The sequence below is a fragment of the Pteronotus mesoamericanus genome, unplaced genomic scaffold (assembly GCF_021234165.1).
Source record: "Pteronotus mesoamericanus isolate MK-2021 breed Mesoamerican mustached bat unplaced genomic scaffold, CSHL_Meso_final contig_27, whole genome shotgun sequence".
NCBI classification, from domain to species: Eukaryota; Metazoa; Chordata; class Mammalia; order Chiroptera; family Mormoopidae; genus Pteronotus; species Pteronotus mesoamericanus.
In genome coordinates, this window is record NW_026555115.1 from 5,601,298 (window position 1) to 5,618,007 (window position 16,710).

Sequence of the window (16,710 nt, forward strand, 5' to 3'; positions counted from 1 at the left end):
TCTCTCAGGGTGAGCCAACCAATGGAATTTTAGAGACAACCCCATGTCTCAAATCAAAAAGTCTTGACACCAGAGGAGGCTGAAAGTCAGGATGAAGGCATGACTTGGTGCCTACAGGGAGCCCATGGGGTTTCACTGGTGCTTAATTAATGTGGAGCAAACCACATGCAATAAAGGGGACCACTAAGGTGGTTGAAGATGATGGTGGCAAAATTACTGTGCTCTGCATGAAGAGTAACTGTTGCCCAGCACATGTGCTAGGAGCCAGGAAGTGGTAGGAACTCAGAAGTTGGGAGCAGGAGACTAAGCATGTGGGGGAGAGGCAGGTAAAACAGGCAAGACACAGAAGGTTCTGGGAGAAGGCTCCAAGAGATGAAAGCCCAACTTTTCAAACCGGTTTGCTACCACAAGTGAGATCTTATTTGGAACTGTGACATGTAAAGTACCAGAATTACTCGGTTGAAGGCATGGACAGGAGATTGGGGAGCAGCAAGCAAGGTACCACTGCCACCTGGGGTGGCCCCAAATTACCTCAGAGGAGCTTATGGAAGAAAGTTTAAGGTTTTAGAACACTAACAGGTAGTTGCTAATTTAAAATTTTTTCCAAGTAAAATGTTAACAACAAAAACCCCCAACTATGCACCATCACTATTATTTTATAAGAGAAAGGCAATTTTAACATCAAAAACCAAGAGGACACACTATTTTTTAAAAAGGTGAGGCCTTTCACTAAAAGATATTTAGCTACCTAAAGACCGTATTACATTTCTCCTCCCTTATATTCCTAAGAACACTTAGGCCTGGGCCAGCACCTGGTCTAATGGGTCTTCCCTGGCTGTGAAGGGCCCACCCTAGGTCTCTGCTGTGAGAGTGACTGAGTCTGAGAAGGCAGGACACAGAGATCTTGAAGCTTACTGTATCTGAAGGAATCGCTTCCTTTGGAGGTAATCCCAAGCCTTTGGTCCTAAGACCCTGTGGTGTAAGCGTGAACTTTGCTTTAATTTGCTTTGATTTTGACAACATATACTTATCTTCCCCAACTTATTTGCTTTTTGTTTCTGCTATCAAAAGGGCAGTGCTGGTGTGTCCAAGCAGTATTTGAAATGTAACTCTTCTCCTCTGGGCCTTCTCTCTTTGTGAGTTATTTGAATTTAAAAGAAAAGAAGAGCCCATTTGTTCTCTGCCTGCTCACTCACTGGCTCTTCTGAAACTTCAGCTCTGGTTCCTGGATCTAGAACACCTAGCCCGGTCACTCTCCCACGCTGCCCAGCTGGAGGCCTTCAACCCGGCTGCTCCCTGGCTGAAGGACTCTTGTCTGCTCATGGCCAAGTCCTTCCAAGGCTGAAATTGCTTATTTGTTATTACTAATTTATTAAGGTTTCTATTTGTTTGTGTCCTCACTTGTTATCTGTCTCTCCCATCACAATATAAGCTTCTTGACACAGGGACTGAGTATTTTACAACCTGATAGATCCCCACAAGGCAAAGTAGGAGCTGGAAGAACATTTATTAAAAAGACAAAAGATTTTGAAGTGTCCCTGTGTTGTGGCCCAAAAAGTTAAATTACAAAATGGGGATGGAGAAGTAAAGAAGGAAAAGATGGGGAAGGAAGGGAGGGAGGGAGGGAAAAAGGACAGAAGGAAGGCCTTAAAAATACATAAGAACAAAATTATTGGTATAGAAAGATTATTTTTTACTCTGTAGACCAAACACCAGGCTATAACTTACTTTTAATGTCTATGTATTTTCAGCAATCTCTAAATTCACTAAACCACATGGATTTAGGTTAGAACGGAGGTAGAAATTCCTGGAAATAAGGCTGCCGAGATCTTGGGAAGTGATAAAATAACCTCCTTTCTGGAATATCTCCTAAGTAAAGAGGCAAATACTTTTCTTTCTGGAAATACGGACAGTAGCCCTGATCAAATGCAGGGAATAAAAGACAGAGACAAATGACATTCAGTGACTGTTGGGTGTTACAGGTGCCAGCCACAGTACTAGATGCATTTGCCTCTCATATGACTCACTAGAACCCACCAACAATGAAGGCTTGAAGGGACTACCTCGCTGCCCAAGTGCACAGCTGCTAAGTGGTAAATGTAGTGCCAAGCCTGGCACTTAAAGTTCACTCTCTTCCTACATGGCATCTCAAGGTCCCTCTTCATGCTAAGATTGAGGGGAGGAAAAGCTCTAGATATGAATCTATAACAAATGTCGTTTCTATGTACCCTTTGAGATAGGCTGATGATGTCATTTTATGAATTTAATGTGCTAAGTGTTAGAAAAATGAAAATAAAGATGTGATGTCTCCAGAACATTCAGTTAGAGCCTCAAGATAGTTTCAGAACACAGTGGTGACTTACCCAGATGCCACACTTCACTGTTAGATTACACTGCCAACCTGTATTTCCTATCATAAACCAATGGAAAACCAACCAAGAGCTCTGGTTTTTAAAGGCTCACATGGAAGTGAACATAAATCTCTTGCAACTTTACATAACCAGGCCAACTTCCCCCTTACCTCCTTGAACTCTTTCACAGTCTTAAAGTATAGCCTCTGTTTTTCCAACAATTCCAAGTACTGGTCATTCAGCTGGTCTCTTCTCATTTTGTTCTCTTGCTTCTTCTTTTCCATCTGTTGAAACATTTTGGGAAATAATAATGAAAAGCATATTCTGACCAATGGCTGCCTGCAACATCCAAAAGGCAACTATTACTAATATTTTTATAGATTTCCTTCTATTATCTTCCTTCTTTATATCATTTTTGAGGCTGGTTTATTTATTTTCATGATTTGCACAGAGGCTCTATTTATTCAGCACTTCTCCTATGACTGGGCATTAGCTGTTCCCTTTTCATTTTCTTTCTTTTTTTTTTTTTGGTGACCAAAAACAATTTACAATCAGTAAGTTGGTGGTTCTCAACCAAGGGCTATTTTGCCCCTTAGAAGACAGCTGGCAATGTCTGGAGACAGTTTAGATTGCCACAACTGCGAGGAAGGGGTGCTATTAGTATTTACTGTTAGAAGCCAGGGATGCTGCTAAACATCCTACAGTGCACAAGACAGCCCCTATACAATAAGAAATTATCCAGCACTGAGGCACCAACAGCATGAAGCCTGGGGAAAATGGAGAGAATGAGGAGTCAGGATAGTACTTTCCCCAGGAAGGCATCTCCTAGTAAACAGGAAAGAGAAGCCAAAGGAAAAACCCCAGTAAGTTCCTGTTGTTCTTACTCTTAGCAAGAGCAGCTCTCTGAGGAGGAGCATGGCAGGATAGAAGGGTCACCACACTGAGATCTGGGTTGTTAGATAGGGCTCATGGTTAGCCAGGTTCTATGTCCTCCACCCACCCCATACCCCAGATCATCAAGAAGGAACTCCATATGTTCTCTGCAAGACAGTCTGTCTCACCTTGGGTAAGACACACAAGGCAAATGCTGCCTCATATCAGCTCTCATCTTTGTGCATGAAGTCTTGTCACTAGCAACACATTTTTCTCCTTTGATACCATTTTACTGAAGTTGTTACTGGGGAGATTAATATTTTTCTATAGAGAAAGGGACATGGAGAGATTTTGGTTTATCACTTATGAGATGAGATTATAGGCAGCCTGAATGTTTGTCTCTTGTGAGTGGGTTTTTATGAGGACAGGTCCCACAGGCACCTCTTTCTTTCACATGTTTACATTCTGGCATCACTTAGTGGACCACTCTGCCCCAAGATCATGAGAGGAGATACCCTAAATCCCCAGGAGGTTTTAACGCTTTGCTTGGAGACTGCTTTCCCGTGATACATTTTTAAAACAGGACTGAAAGCAAGTGTTATTTGGAAGTACTGTACTAGTGAAGACTCACCTGGCTATAGTTGTAGGAAAATGTAGCTGTGTCTGGCTTATAGACAGTTTAAGTGTGCTAAACTACTGACAAAAGGGCCCACATTCAGAGCCACAAAACAAGGAAAATCCCATGCTGTCCCCAGGCTGGATGATTCTCTGCAAAGCTACCTCAGGAGCACCTACACCCCTTTATAGTTCCTCAATTTTCAATCCTGTCTCCCAAGGCATTCAATATCCTCTCCCATCAGCAGAATTCAGCTCAGCAATCATTTGCATTTTTTATAAGAGGTTCCTGAAAACTACAATGCTCTTGGGATCCCAAGGAATCAATTTTTAATGGCAGAATGTCAGGAAGCAAAGATCCAGTGAGGAAGTGATTCCGGGCAACAGAGGAAGGCTGCTGGTGAAAGCTGGTTTCTTCATCTTTAAAATGGGTATAACACCACACACTTAAGAGGACTTAAGGAGGCTTAGGACAGTGCTTGGCACAAAGTAGGTGTTCAATCCATGGGAGATTTTGCTAAGAGCTGCCTTTGAACCATCAGTGCAGAAAGCCCTGGGAGCTTGGCCTGCCAACTGCAGAGACACTGAACATGTGTCTTCAGGACTGAGAACAGCCAGAAGAAGCTTATACTTCCCAGGGCCTTCTCCATCAGCAGTATAAAACCCGTGTTATGCAAAAGATGCCGTCTAACCTTCATTCTACTTTGCTTAATTCCTTCTACGATCTGTTCCATCTGACGTAAAAACTGGTCCCGGGCAGCAGGGGAAGCCATAGCTCTGAAAGAAAAACCAGTGGAGGTGTGACCAGCACATAGGAGTGTGTAAGAAGGAGGCGCCGAGGATCAACCCCATACACAGATGATACTTCAAGAAATAATTAGGCCTTTTCAAGTGGACCCGTGGGGAACCCAGCGTTCCCAGGCAGTTAAGAATTCTAAACTCTGAAGAAGACATAAACATTATTAGCCTGGTTTTATAACTGAATATTAATCTTTACTTTTCCTACAATTTTCTTCAGTAACATGTATTTTCTTAAATCAAAATATCACTAAAATTAACAAAAACATTTTTTAGTTTAAATGATAGTAGATACTGCTTAAAAAATAAATTTCATTTAGTTTTTAAAAATTTGAGGATTTGGAGACACTGCTCAAGACTGGTAGACATATTCTGAGATTTTCCTAAAACCAAGCTGGGAAACCTGCTCCTGTTTCTGGAAGCTGCATCTAAATGAGATTTCCTGATGTCCTAAAACGTTCCTTCAACTCCAGTTCTACACAGGGAGTGAAACCAGAGGTCCAGAGTGCACGCATAGAAGGACAGAATTCTTTCAGAGAATGGCAACAGTACTCATCACAAAAGCACTCCAACTGCAGGCTCTCTAAACTGTCAAGAAATAAAGATGCAGGTACCATTTCTGGAAATGTCATAAGGTTCTAAGTTACTAACTGAATCGTATCAGGGAGCTACTGGTGTTTTTAATTAGAAATGAAGCTTAAAATCTAGAGCTTGTAGTCTATTAAGATCTTAAGTTACTGGTCACCTGTCAGGACAGCAGAGATTTGTGCTGGAAGGAAAGAAAGCCTATTATACAGAGAGCAGGTCCAGAGCTGCCTGGATTGGCGGGGGCGGGGGGGCGGGGGCGTGCAATGGGCATCCATGCTTGAGGGCTGGTAGGATTTTGGTATAGGTGGACCTTGCCATCCAATTCTGGGAGAAAAAAAATTCATATTCAAATGAACTTGTTTAGAGGATACACATTAATTTAAAAATAATGTCTATCACAAAATTTTAAACAATCTTCTAAAAATTACATAAATTACTTCATTATCTAAATTTTAAAACATCTCTATGTCCTCAAGAATAAATGGTATTACTCTAATCTTAGCAAGACAAAAGTAATATACAAAGAGATTATAGTAATTATGCATAGTCAAGTTATTTGAAAGTTAACCTTTCCCTAAGATACTTCCTGGTGTGTTTTAAAAATTTACTCTAATATACTGTTTTTGTAAAAACTCAAGGATCGTGTAAACCAAGAAACATTTGCACTTAGCAGCAGGGTTGAAAGAGTCAGAATCACATACACAGCACTAAGTCTTGCTCGATCACATTACTGCAATATCAGGGTGAGCCAATACAAAGTGCAGGGCACACCACGGTACTGACAAGGAGGAGGACTGATAGTCTGACAGCACTTACTGTGAGAAGTTCTCATGAATTGAGTTCAGCAGGCTGATCTGAGAAAGACAGACAAAAAAGAAAAAACTGTAAGCAAAAGATTGAAGATCCCTGTGCTGCCTCAACTACTGAAAGCCTGTCCTGCCCTGGATAGTGTTTCTGAAAGAACACACTTTGTTTATGGAGATGAAACTAACATGAAAACACACACACACACACACACACACACACACACACACACACACACACACACACACACACACACACAGAGCCTGGATAGTGTTTCTGAAAGAACACACTTTGTTTATGGAGATGAAACTAACATGAAAACACACACACACACACACACACACACACAGAGCAACATGCTCTTAGCGCCACAGTTTTCCCCCAGAGAATCTACCTTGATACCCCATTGTAACGGGAATGTAGAAAGAGGGCTCCTTGACGGGACCTAAAGCCCCACAGAGAAGACACTAAGCTAACATGATGTCTGTCTGGGCAAGCTGCCACCACTGCCCTTTCTATCTTGCAAACACTGCACTTTACTTTGAGGGTTATCAGCTGAGCAAAGAGTTAGTCAGGGTGGGGAGTGAGAACACTGTTTCCATCCTATTCTTTCCCACAAAATATTTTTGCCAATGTGGTCAGCTGCTGGGTGGCTCTGAGAGGCTCCAGGGAACGCATCATTCAAGGCCTCTATTCCCATGGAAACTGCCTTCCCCTGCACAGTATGCCCCTCCATATACTGCAATGATAAAGTCCAGGGCAGAGCTCTGAGTCCAGAGAAACTAGGAACTTAGTTCCCCTTTCTGTGTCACTAACTCAACTTGTGAGCTCTGTCAGGACTAAGTGTTTACTATACTTGGAACTAAGGGTCAGTATGTAACAGGGAAATGATATTCTTCTCCAGTGACTCCACTGGGATGTTTGAAAGCTTAAATATCACAGGCATAAACAGATTTGGAATAAAATGCACAATTTATTCTAATGCACAGTCATGTGTTAATATGGCTTGGAATTAAAAAGCCCCCACTCCCCTGCATACTTCTAGTTTTTAAAAGAATACAACTTCAGACATTGCCAATGAAGGAAGGCCAATGGGTTCAAGACTTTTTCAGAAGGGGCTGACCTATCCCAAAGTTAAGGTTGGCAAGTCTTTCACATGCCAGGGAGGAAGACCCCCAAGGCCAAGAGGCGCAGCAGGGCTATCCCACCAAAGGCAATCACCTCATCTATCCAAACATTTACCAAATGCCCTTTATGTGCCCATTACTGTGTAAGGCCCTGGATACAGAAAAAAAGAGTGCAAAGCCCTCCACAAAGAATGCCCCTGTAGGTGGAGATTTATCTCATTTGATTAATATCAGGCAATAAAAGTGACAATAATATAGTTGCCTCCATGTGGGTTCAGGTAAAAGATACACCTGTAATATTGTTCTTATTAAAGTGGCAATCAGTGTAGGTTACAAGGTGATAAAATGATAACAAATTCTGTCAATCTCAAAGCAAGGGTGGCAAGCAGGAACTAATATGAATCGAAAACCATCATGTGCAAGTAACTCCACATTTTTCTCATTCTGTCCCCATCATAATTATAAGAAGTAAGTTGTGTCCCCATTTTCCTGGTGAGGACAATAAGGCCAGGCTACACCCCAAATCTGACTGACTCCAAAGCTCATGCTCTCAACGCCACACTGTGCTGCTACTGTGAAGACCAGTACTGTTCTCCTTTTAAATGTAGTTGTATACTGCGCCCCAATCATTTGTTATACAACAATGGGGGGACCAGAATCACGAATGGATTTAACCTGAGTGTCAGAGCAATACAGAGGGGCTGTCAGTGCCATGCGAATTCCTCTTCACTCATGCTTTTTACGATCCTTCTAGTTCATGCCTGTCTGCCACTGATAATTAAACAGACAATTCCCCATGTAAACCATGACAAGTTCATGAGGGGGGCACCCAGTCCCACAGTCCCCCACCAGCCACCACGGATGAAGAAATAAGTCGTTCCAGACACGCTCGGTCTGCCAGGAAAAGGGAATGGCAATTCCCTCTAGTGGAGAATGCCCCGACCCCTTCTCTTGAAGTGGCTTTTATTGAGAACGAAATGTGCGCAGGGGTATAGAGCATGCATGTAAAGTCTATCAATCTACATCAAAAAGGCTATAGCTAATAAATTGAAGAAATACAGAGGGTTGTCTTAAATCAAGGTCTGCCAGACAAGTTGGTGCCAGATGCTCATTAAGGCACAGTTTTCAGGGCTCAGGAATTATCTCCTTACAGTGAAGTAAAACATGTGGTTTTTCCTTATCAGGGCAGTGCGAAGCAGAGCAAGCTTCAGTGGATACAATGCATTCATTCGTGGGGCTATAGTTCCAGATACACAAAGTGGTCCCCAACAAGTTCACCACCCCTTCTTCATTTAGCTGGTTCTTTCCTTTAAAACTCAAACTAAAGTTTCATCTGCTCCAGGCCTCCCTCCATATGCACCTCCTGCCCTTGCACTATGCTTCTCTTAATGATGGCATATCTCGCACGCACTATGAGACAGCTGCCCACCAGCCTCACTTCATCCCAGACAATGTGAGCTCTCATGGAATCTTGCACTTTCTGACTCTATCCCAGCCCTGGACATCTAACAGGCACTTTTTCTTCTGAAACTGAATGCATCCCAGATACCAAGTTCATTTTAACTTCAGGGGTCAACAGCACTGGCAGTTGCTCATCTGATTAAATATTTTCTTTTCATAAAGGTTCTTACCTCTTTTTCCAAATAAACCTTTTTATCGTCCAGGGTATTATACAAAGTGAAGAACTGCTTGGTTTCCTTGTGCACTGCTGAAACTGTAAATGCAAAGAAATCAGCATATGGATTAGAAAATGTATCAAGACAACCCTAAGCACTCTCTCCCCAATAAGGCACCCCCGACCACCAAGGGTCGGGCCTGTCAGGCTGGCCCTCTCGGCCTGCATGCTGGACAGAAGCCTCTCAGGGCACAAAAAAAAAAATCATGTGCAGAGCTGCTGTAAGCTGACGGCATGTGGCCAGTCATAACTGGTGTAGAGGAATCTCCCTGTCAGATGTGGGTTTCTCAGAGGTCCTTCTGGTGAGGAGTCCTGGGAGGAAAGTGGCAAAGACTATGAAGCTGCCATGCAATTTTTTCCTGTTTGTATGGTTTCCTCCCTTCCCTCAACCCCAAGAGCAGGAGCCATAGCCTGTTCACTTTTGTAACTCCCACGGTTAGCACAAACCTCTTCAGTAGACCCTCTAAAATACCTCCTAGGCGAATGGCATGCCTATCCTGGGGCAGAATATATGTCAAATGAATATGAATTCTCTTCCTATCCCTGTGCATGTGACTAAGGAGGCACTTATTTACCAGGGCTCCTAATGTCTTTACCTATCAAATTACTCAGTATTTCTGTCTAACTCTCCTTCTTCACTTTTCCGTATAGAAAAATGATTTACAAGGAAATGGCCAAATTCCAAGACTGTGAGTGCGCCATGTTCATCAGAGAACGAGGTCACTGAGGTAAAAGCTTCCTACCCAAACTTACCCCCTTCCATTCTGGCTGGGTGGCTGGGCAGCTCCCATCATGTAGCTCTGAGGCTGTGACCTCTGTGCTGCTCTAAATTCCCATAACACACAGCTGCCCAGAAAGAGATAAAATCCCCAGACACAGGTTCACAGTCAGGCTTTAAGCCTGAGCTGAGCACTTCACTATAGCTCTAGCTCAAGACCCTGATGCCTAATGGTTAACAGGCATGGCACAGCCAAGACTGTAATGGGGTCTGGTTTCTTGCTATGGGCTCTGGCTCCCTGAAAAGCAGGTTCCCTCTGGAGCAGCAGAAGTGGGGGGTGAAGGAGTAGAGGGGCGCACTGGGGAGGCAGAGTAGGCCTCGGCAATTCTGGTTTCCTTGGGCAACTGCCATTAACATTTAAATCTGATTCTGTAAACCGGTCACTTTTAATATTTATATCCAGTAATAGCTGTGTTTCTCTCCTTCACTGCAGCTCAGAGATAAGTAAAGGTCAGGGAAATTTGGTGAACATATTTGATAACAGAAGTTAAAAATCTGATACAAGTATTTTGATGCAACAGTAAAAAATGTTCCTAACATCAAAATGTCTAAATGATATAAAATCACATTATGGCTAATCAATATAAAGTATTATTGTTGCTAAAAGCTTGGGAATAGTGGCACTCAATCCTGGCTAAAAGAGGGAATCACCTGGGGACCTTTTAAAGTCCATGATCAATTAAATAGGATATTCAGGGGGCCTAGATGATTACAAGGGGTAGCCAAAGTTGAAAATCACTGCTGTAAATCAACCAACCAACTTTTAGCTTTATTGCTTAGGAGTGTGGCTGTCACCTGTATTTTATCTAGCTCAAGGACTGTGTTGGGGATGCAGGTATTTGATGATAATATTTTTTAAAAGACTTTATTTGTTTATTTTTAAAGAGCGGGGAAGGGAAGGAGAGAGAGGGTGAGAAACATCAATATGTGAGAGAAACGTCCATCGGTTGCCTCTTGCACGCCCCCCAACCAGGGATGGGAATCCAACTGGCACACTTCCATTTTGTAGGACAACACCCAACCCACTGAGCCACACTAATCAGGACCTGATGATAATTTAAAAAAGAAAATGACATAGATATTCTGGTACAAAAGATTAAAATGCTTCTGGTGTAAAAATGTCCTATCAAAATGACTTTAACATGTGAAATTTACTCTGTGAAATATACAAATACAAGGTATTATTACTTATTGTTAAAAGCTTTAAAGTAGGCAGAGTAGAAAATTAAGAGAAAAAGTTTAACATAAATGCAAACTATTTTCTGCTGAGAAACTGCTATTGCTGATATATGCCCTGAGGCATCTGAATCAAACATTGAAGGCTGTAATGCTCAGGCCCTGGCTGCTGTGGCTTAGTGGGCTGGATGTCACTCTGCTGACCCAAAGGGTGCGGGTTGGATTTCTAGTCTGGGCACCTGCATGGGCCAGGTTCCTAGTTGGGGGTGTGTGAGAAGCAAACAATCGATGTTTCTCTCACACATCAACGTTTCTCTCCCCCTCTTTCTCCACATCTTCCTCTCTCTAAAAACTTAAAAAAACACTGTAATGCTCAGGATGGTGGGTTAAGACATAAAAAGCAGCATGATTCTGGACTCAAATAATGACAATGCTTGAGACTGAACCAGGAAGACACCCGAGAGGCCAAGATCTCAAGGCAGGCTGAGGTGGATTTTAGAGAAGTCAAGGTTTGCTGAGTAGGGACTGCAGCACAGTGGCAGTTAGACTTGGAGACCAGCTCACAGGACATGACTCACACCCTCCTGAGAGGGCGAGGCCAACTGGTGACTATGGCCAGGGTGATGCAGAATTTTGTTTGTGCATTTAGGATTCTGAAGATTATCTGATGACTGATGGAGAGTTATTAAATACTGGAGTTCCTAAAGAAAGAATGCAAATGATCAAATTTGAGAAAGATCTGCCAGGCAAGAGTGCAGAGAAGGGGTCAGACTCTGGGCAGTGAAGAGAAGGTAGCTACAGCAGAAGTCCTGAAGAAATGGACTTGGCCATCACTCAGAAATGGAGCAGGCAGAGCAGCATGAGTCAGAGTGGACTAAGGGAACCCAGCTTGGCTAGACAGTGATCTAGTGACCAAGAAGAAAAATGAGACAGGGAGGCTGAATTGAGTTTTGTGCATGTCAAGTGTGAGATGTCCAAGGGACATGTAAGAGTGGGAGCCTACAGGAAGGGGTGATAGTCCAGGATCTTCTGTTTACAGAGGATATCTGAGCTGATCTTGAAGGATTTTGTCAGAGAGAGGAGAAAGGGTCCCAGACACAGGCTGAGGCCTCAGGTGGCAGAGGCAGTATGAGGACTGGTGAGGATGGGAGTGTAGACTTAGAGCAGGGCCCCCAGGACAGCTATTTAGACTGGAAAGAATAAGGAGAGGCTTGATTTAGAAGGCCCTGGGAGCTCCTGAGGATTTCCCAGCAGAGGGATGCATGGATGAGACTTGCAGCAGAGGCTGCAGACCGGCTAATGGTCACTCAGCTGAGCTGTGATGCACATAAGAACAGATATGGCAGTTGCAGTGGGAACAGAAGGCAATGACAGTTTTGAGGGCCACTTTGAGCCTGACGAGATGTGGTTACTGATTTAGGCTGAGGGAGATCCAGTCCTAGATTACTGAGTGAGTATGACGCTATTAAAGGCAAAGACCACATAAACCAGAAAGTTTGCAGAGGACAATGAGTGAGAACTGATTGAGAGATAACAGGGTCACAATGTTCTGTGTAATTGCTGGAAAGTGGATGGGGAGCTCAGTGGAGCCAAATGGTTGACTGGGGTAAGGGCTGGTTCAAAACACTGGTCTGTAAGAGCTCAACTAGAGTGCACTGTTCATAGAGAGGGCAGCAAGAGCACCTTGGTACTGCTCCCAGGATTATCAGTTACACACGAGGGCTACATGGAATGAGCGCTGAGTGAGCCTAACAATAAAACAGAGTCCTCTGCAGTGGTGACTTTCATGGACTGTGCTATGATGCATGCTCCACTACACTAAAGTGGGACAAAGCCCCTCGCCTCCTGTCCCTCCCAGGACCAGCCCTAGAGCTCATTAGCGGTTGATGCACCTACTCTGGCGGTAGAGTTCAATAAATCTCTTCTGATACTGTATTAGCTCGGCTCGGCTGGGCACTTCATCAATCTTGCGATGCAAAATTGCTATTTCCCGATTTCTTCGAGCCTAAATGCAAAAGAGAGGAGGAGACAACACTATTTGGTTGGCCTTACGTGTTCTCTGGAGAGCCAAAACATTTCCCGCCACCCACTTGCCCTGGAATACAGGCCCAAAATTTTGTTGTTGGCTTGAGGGTCCCATCTCAGATTCTGACTTTGCAATATGTAGGGAAGGTGTGAATGCAAACTGGAACCACAGAAGGCACCAAATTAATGGACAAAAAGAAGGATTCTGAATGGGATAGGCTGTGTAGCCAGAGCGCTCAGCCAGCCTACCAGGCCCCAAAGAAATCTACAGTAGCCAATTCCATCAGTGCCAGGTGACAAGGAGCTAATGCCACATTGCTGCCTCTGTATACATTCCAAATCCCTTCACCTGGCTGAAAAGCTCCCATGATTGACACCTAAAATACCTCTCCAGTATTTTCTCTTAACCATGAACTGAAGGTATATTGGCCAAAGTGGCTCACTGACCACATCTAGGGAGGTGCAGCCGTGCGGAGTGGTTCAGGGGGAGAGCACAGTTCCCTGAGGCAGGCAGCTCCAAGCACCATTTTCCCCATGAGGGCACCTGCCTGAAGGAAATTGCTCAGCTCCCACCATATACTTCCAGTCTCAGGACTAAGTGGTTCTTCGGGGCTGCCTTTCCTCTGTGCCTCCCTGTTCTCTGGATCCTCAAGTTGACTTTACTCACAATGGCAGATGTGGCTCTCTAAATCACTGGGGAAATACAGGCATCTAAATGAGAAACCCACCATCCACTCTGGTACAAACACCCTCCATGGATGCTCAGGCTCTGATTCCTGTTTTTATTTTGGAATCTAAAAATACAATTCATTCATTCATTTTTTTTTTTTAACTTGAGATTTTATTTGTTCATTTCTAGAGAGAGGTGAAGGGAGGGAGAAAGAGAGGGAGAGAAACATCAATGTGCGAGAGATACATCGATTGGTTGCCTCTCGCATGCCCCACCACTGGGGATCTGGCCCACAATCCAGGCATGTGCTTTGACTGGGAATCAAACGAGTGACCTTTTCGCTTCACAGGCCGGCACTCAATCCACTGAGCCGCATCAGCCAGGACCAATTATTCATTCTTTTACCTGTATGTCTAACTTCTCGCTTTCTACTGCCTCCTTCTCATCAGCATTTAAGTATATTCAAATCCTGCTCTCCTTAAAAAAAAGAAAAGAAAAAGGCCCTTCCTTATACCCTGATCTCGTTTCAGCTACCATCCTGTCTCCTCCTTTGAACAGCCAAACTTCCTGAGAACTACATATTCTCTGTTCCTCTTAACTTCTCAGTCCTCTCCAGACATCCTTCACCCCACACTACAGGTGGCTTCTTCCATCACCTCACTGAAACTGTTCTTGTCAACGTCACTGCACATCTTTTCTGGGATATGCGTAATGGGCAATTCTCAGATTCTAGCTTTCTTGGCTTCTAGCAACATTTACCATTCTCTCTACTGAGCTCTTGTTCAACTGCTAAGAGACCTCGGGTTCATGTTTTCCTCGCCTTTAGCTGCCCACTTTGTCTCAAACCCGTATTTGTGATTCCCCCTTTCCCTTGGCCTCTTCTTAGAGGGTTTAGTCCCAGGACCCCTTCTTGGCCTGCATTTTCACAGCCTTGATTACCACTGACATAGTGATGACACCTAATCTCCAGCTCAGACTATGTTGAGCATCAGACCCAACACACATCACTTCTTGGACATTTCTACATAGTTGAGTACCCCAACATTCAAAAGCCCCAAACAGATCTCAGTAACACTCTTAGTTACACTCTGACCCCCTTTAGTCCTTTTTTTTCTTTAATGTTTTTTCTCAATGATAACACAGGTATCTACCCTACTCTGTAAGTCAGAAATCAAAGCACCATCCTTGACTCCTCCTTTTCCTCTCACCCATCAGTCAGTTCCATCAGATACAGCTTCTCAATTTCTTCCCTGCTGTTCATTTCTGTCCATCCTCATCGATCCTGTCCTGGCTGAGGCCCTTATGATTTTATTGTGGCTTCCCTCTAGCCAGTCTGAAGCTAAACACTGTTTGCAATATGCATATAAGCTTCCTTGTACTTCGATGTATATGGACGTATCTTGGTCCTCAAAGAGCAAGCCAGGTCCCAGAAAATGGGCCATTCCATGTATTATTCCTGAGACCTAATACAACACTAAATACACAGTAACCACACAGTCAAAACCATTCCAAATGCACAGCTGTACTGTCCTAATTTTATTTAATTCTGCATCTCACCCAAATTTAAACAATTCAAAAAAATAAGCAGAAGCCAGAAATAAAAAACAAAACAAAACAGGGTCCCACTGCCCACACCCCTACAGCCCTTTGGCCATTCCTGTCAGAGTCTGCCTTCCCTTCCCAGAGAACAGAAAGGCCTGGGATGGAGTACAACACAAGTTAATTCTTGGCTTTGAGCTACCATGGGCCAGATACTGGCAATGTAAGGAATTTTACAATGTTATTTTGACTTTGTGAATGTAGCTTTGGAGCCAACTTTAAAACATACCTCCTCCATATTTGATATCCTCACAAGCCTCCAAGAAGCTAAAATGGGCAGTTAATTTTCAAGGAAAAGTATTTGATGAGAACTCTGGAACTTGAATGCTGGCTCTGGCACTTACTAGCTGCTTGATCTTGGTCACATACTTAATAGGTATGAATCAATTTCTTCATAGAAAATGAGGTCAATAACTACTCTCCACCAGGATGAGGATCTAATCAAGTAAGATGACAGTGAAAATAAAATACCAATGTGAGGCGTTATTATGAACATCTTAAACTACTGAGTTACCCTCTAGAGAGAAGGGCAGCAAACAGCAGCCTTAGTACCGAGTCTCTCTAGTTCTCAGAGACTGAAACTTCCCGGTTCTGCTATAGGACATTCATACCTAGCTAGATGCATTTATATATTTTTGTGCTGTTGTTTTTACTCACCTGTAGTAAACGGATCTTGTAAAGTTTCTCTTTCTCCATATTATATCGTCTGTCTAGGTCTTCCTAAAAATTGGAGGACACAATTATCTGGGAATAGAAAACTTGCATTCTTTATAAGGGTTTTTTGAAGTTGAATGTTTTTTATCTTTTCGCCCCCATCCCAGGGCCCCAAATTTCTTTTCTCAAATGGCCCAGTTTTAGGGTCTAGGTCATATGTAATGTGAGACCTTTCATGCCCTTTCACATCCCTTTACAACAATTCTTTCTTCTTCTAGGACCAAGGCTAAATCCAGTGTTCTTAAGTGCAGTATCCCCCAAATCCATTTATTCCCCACTTCCTGCACCAAAAACAATTGTGACTTAAAGAATCTATTGTCCTGTGCCCCTGTGTTTGATGATGATACTGGTTTGCTTTCTATGTTTCTATTTAGAGTTACACTGTCTAATATGACAACCATTAACCACTCATGGCTACTTAAATTTACATTAACTAAAATTAAAAAAAAACAGTTTCTCAGTTGCTCTAGCCACATTTTGATGTAGCTAGCAGCTACCCTATTGAACAGTGTTGATACAGAACATTCTGACAACTGCAGAAAGTGCTTTTGGACAGAGCTGAATTAAAGAGAGAAACTAGCTGGCTCACTGAGCACAATGAGTTAAGAGACATGGCTAGATTGTTTGCTGAGTTAGAGAAAGCTCCTTCCCCAAAGCACGTACATCCATGTACACATGCACCGGGGAGGCAGGCAGGCAGAGAGACAGACAAGACAGACACAGTTTCCTCCACAGGGTCCAGCTGCAGGACCCCCTCCACCCCCCGCCCCGCTCTCCCCCCAACCCCAGCCTTCACCACAGGAGTCATGAAGCTCATTCTCTAGGAGTTTCTAAGGGCACAAAGGGAAGAGAAACCCAAAAGAAGGCATATATTTAAAGGCCTTCCTGCTTCTTTCTTCCTCCTCTTCTCCCTTTTC

The 16,710-nt window shown here is 43.4% G+C and overlaps 1 protein-coding gene across 3 annotated transcripts in view; it reads right to left on the reverse strand.

Moving 5' to 3' along the window:
* CCDC93 (coiled-coil domain containing 93) overlaps window positions 1–16,710 on the reverse strand; it is a 115,693-nt gene that overhangs the window by 17,324 nt on the left and 81,659 nt on the right. For all 3 annotated transcript variants that reach the window (XM_054574991.1, XM_054574992.1, XM_054574990.1), the window contains exons 18-23: window positions 15,737–15,799; window positions 12,682–12,790; window positions 8,788–8,870; window positions 6,042–6,079; window positions 4,532–4,616; window positions 2,522–2,635 (exon numbers count right to left, since the gene is read on the reverse strand). In XM_054574991.1, coding sequence (XP_054430966.1) covers window positions 2,522–2,635; window positions 4,532–4,616; window positions 6,042–6,079; window positions 8,788–8,870; window positions 12,682–12,790; window positions 15,737–15,799 — 492 coding nt within the window. The remainder of the gene's footprint in view (window positions 1–2,521; window positions 2,636–4,531; window positions 4,617–6,041; window positions 6,080–8,787; window positions 8,871–12,681; window positions 12,791–15,736; window positions 15,800–16,710) is intronic.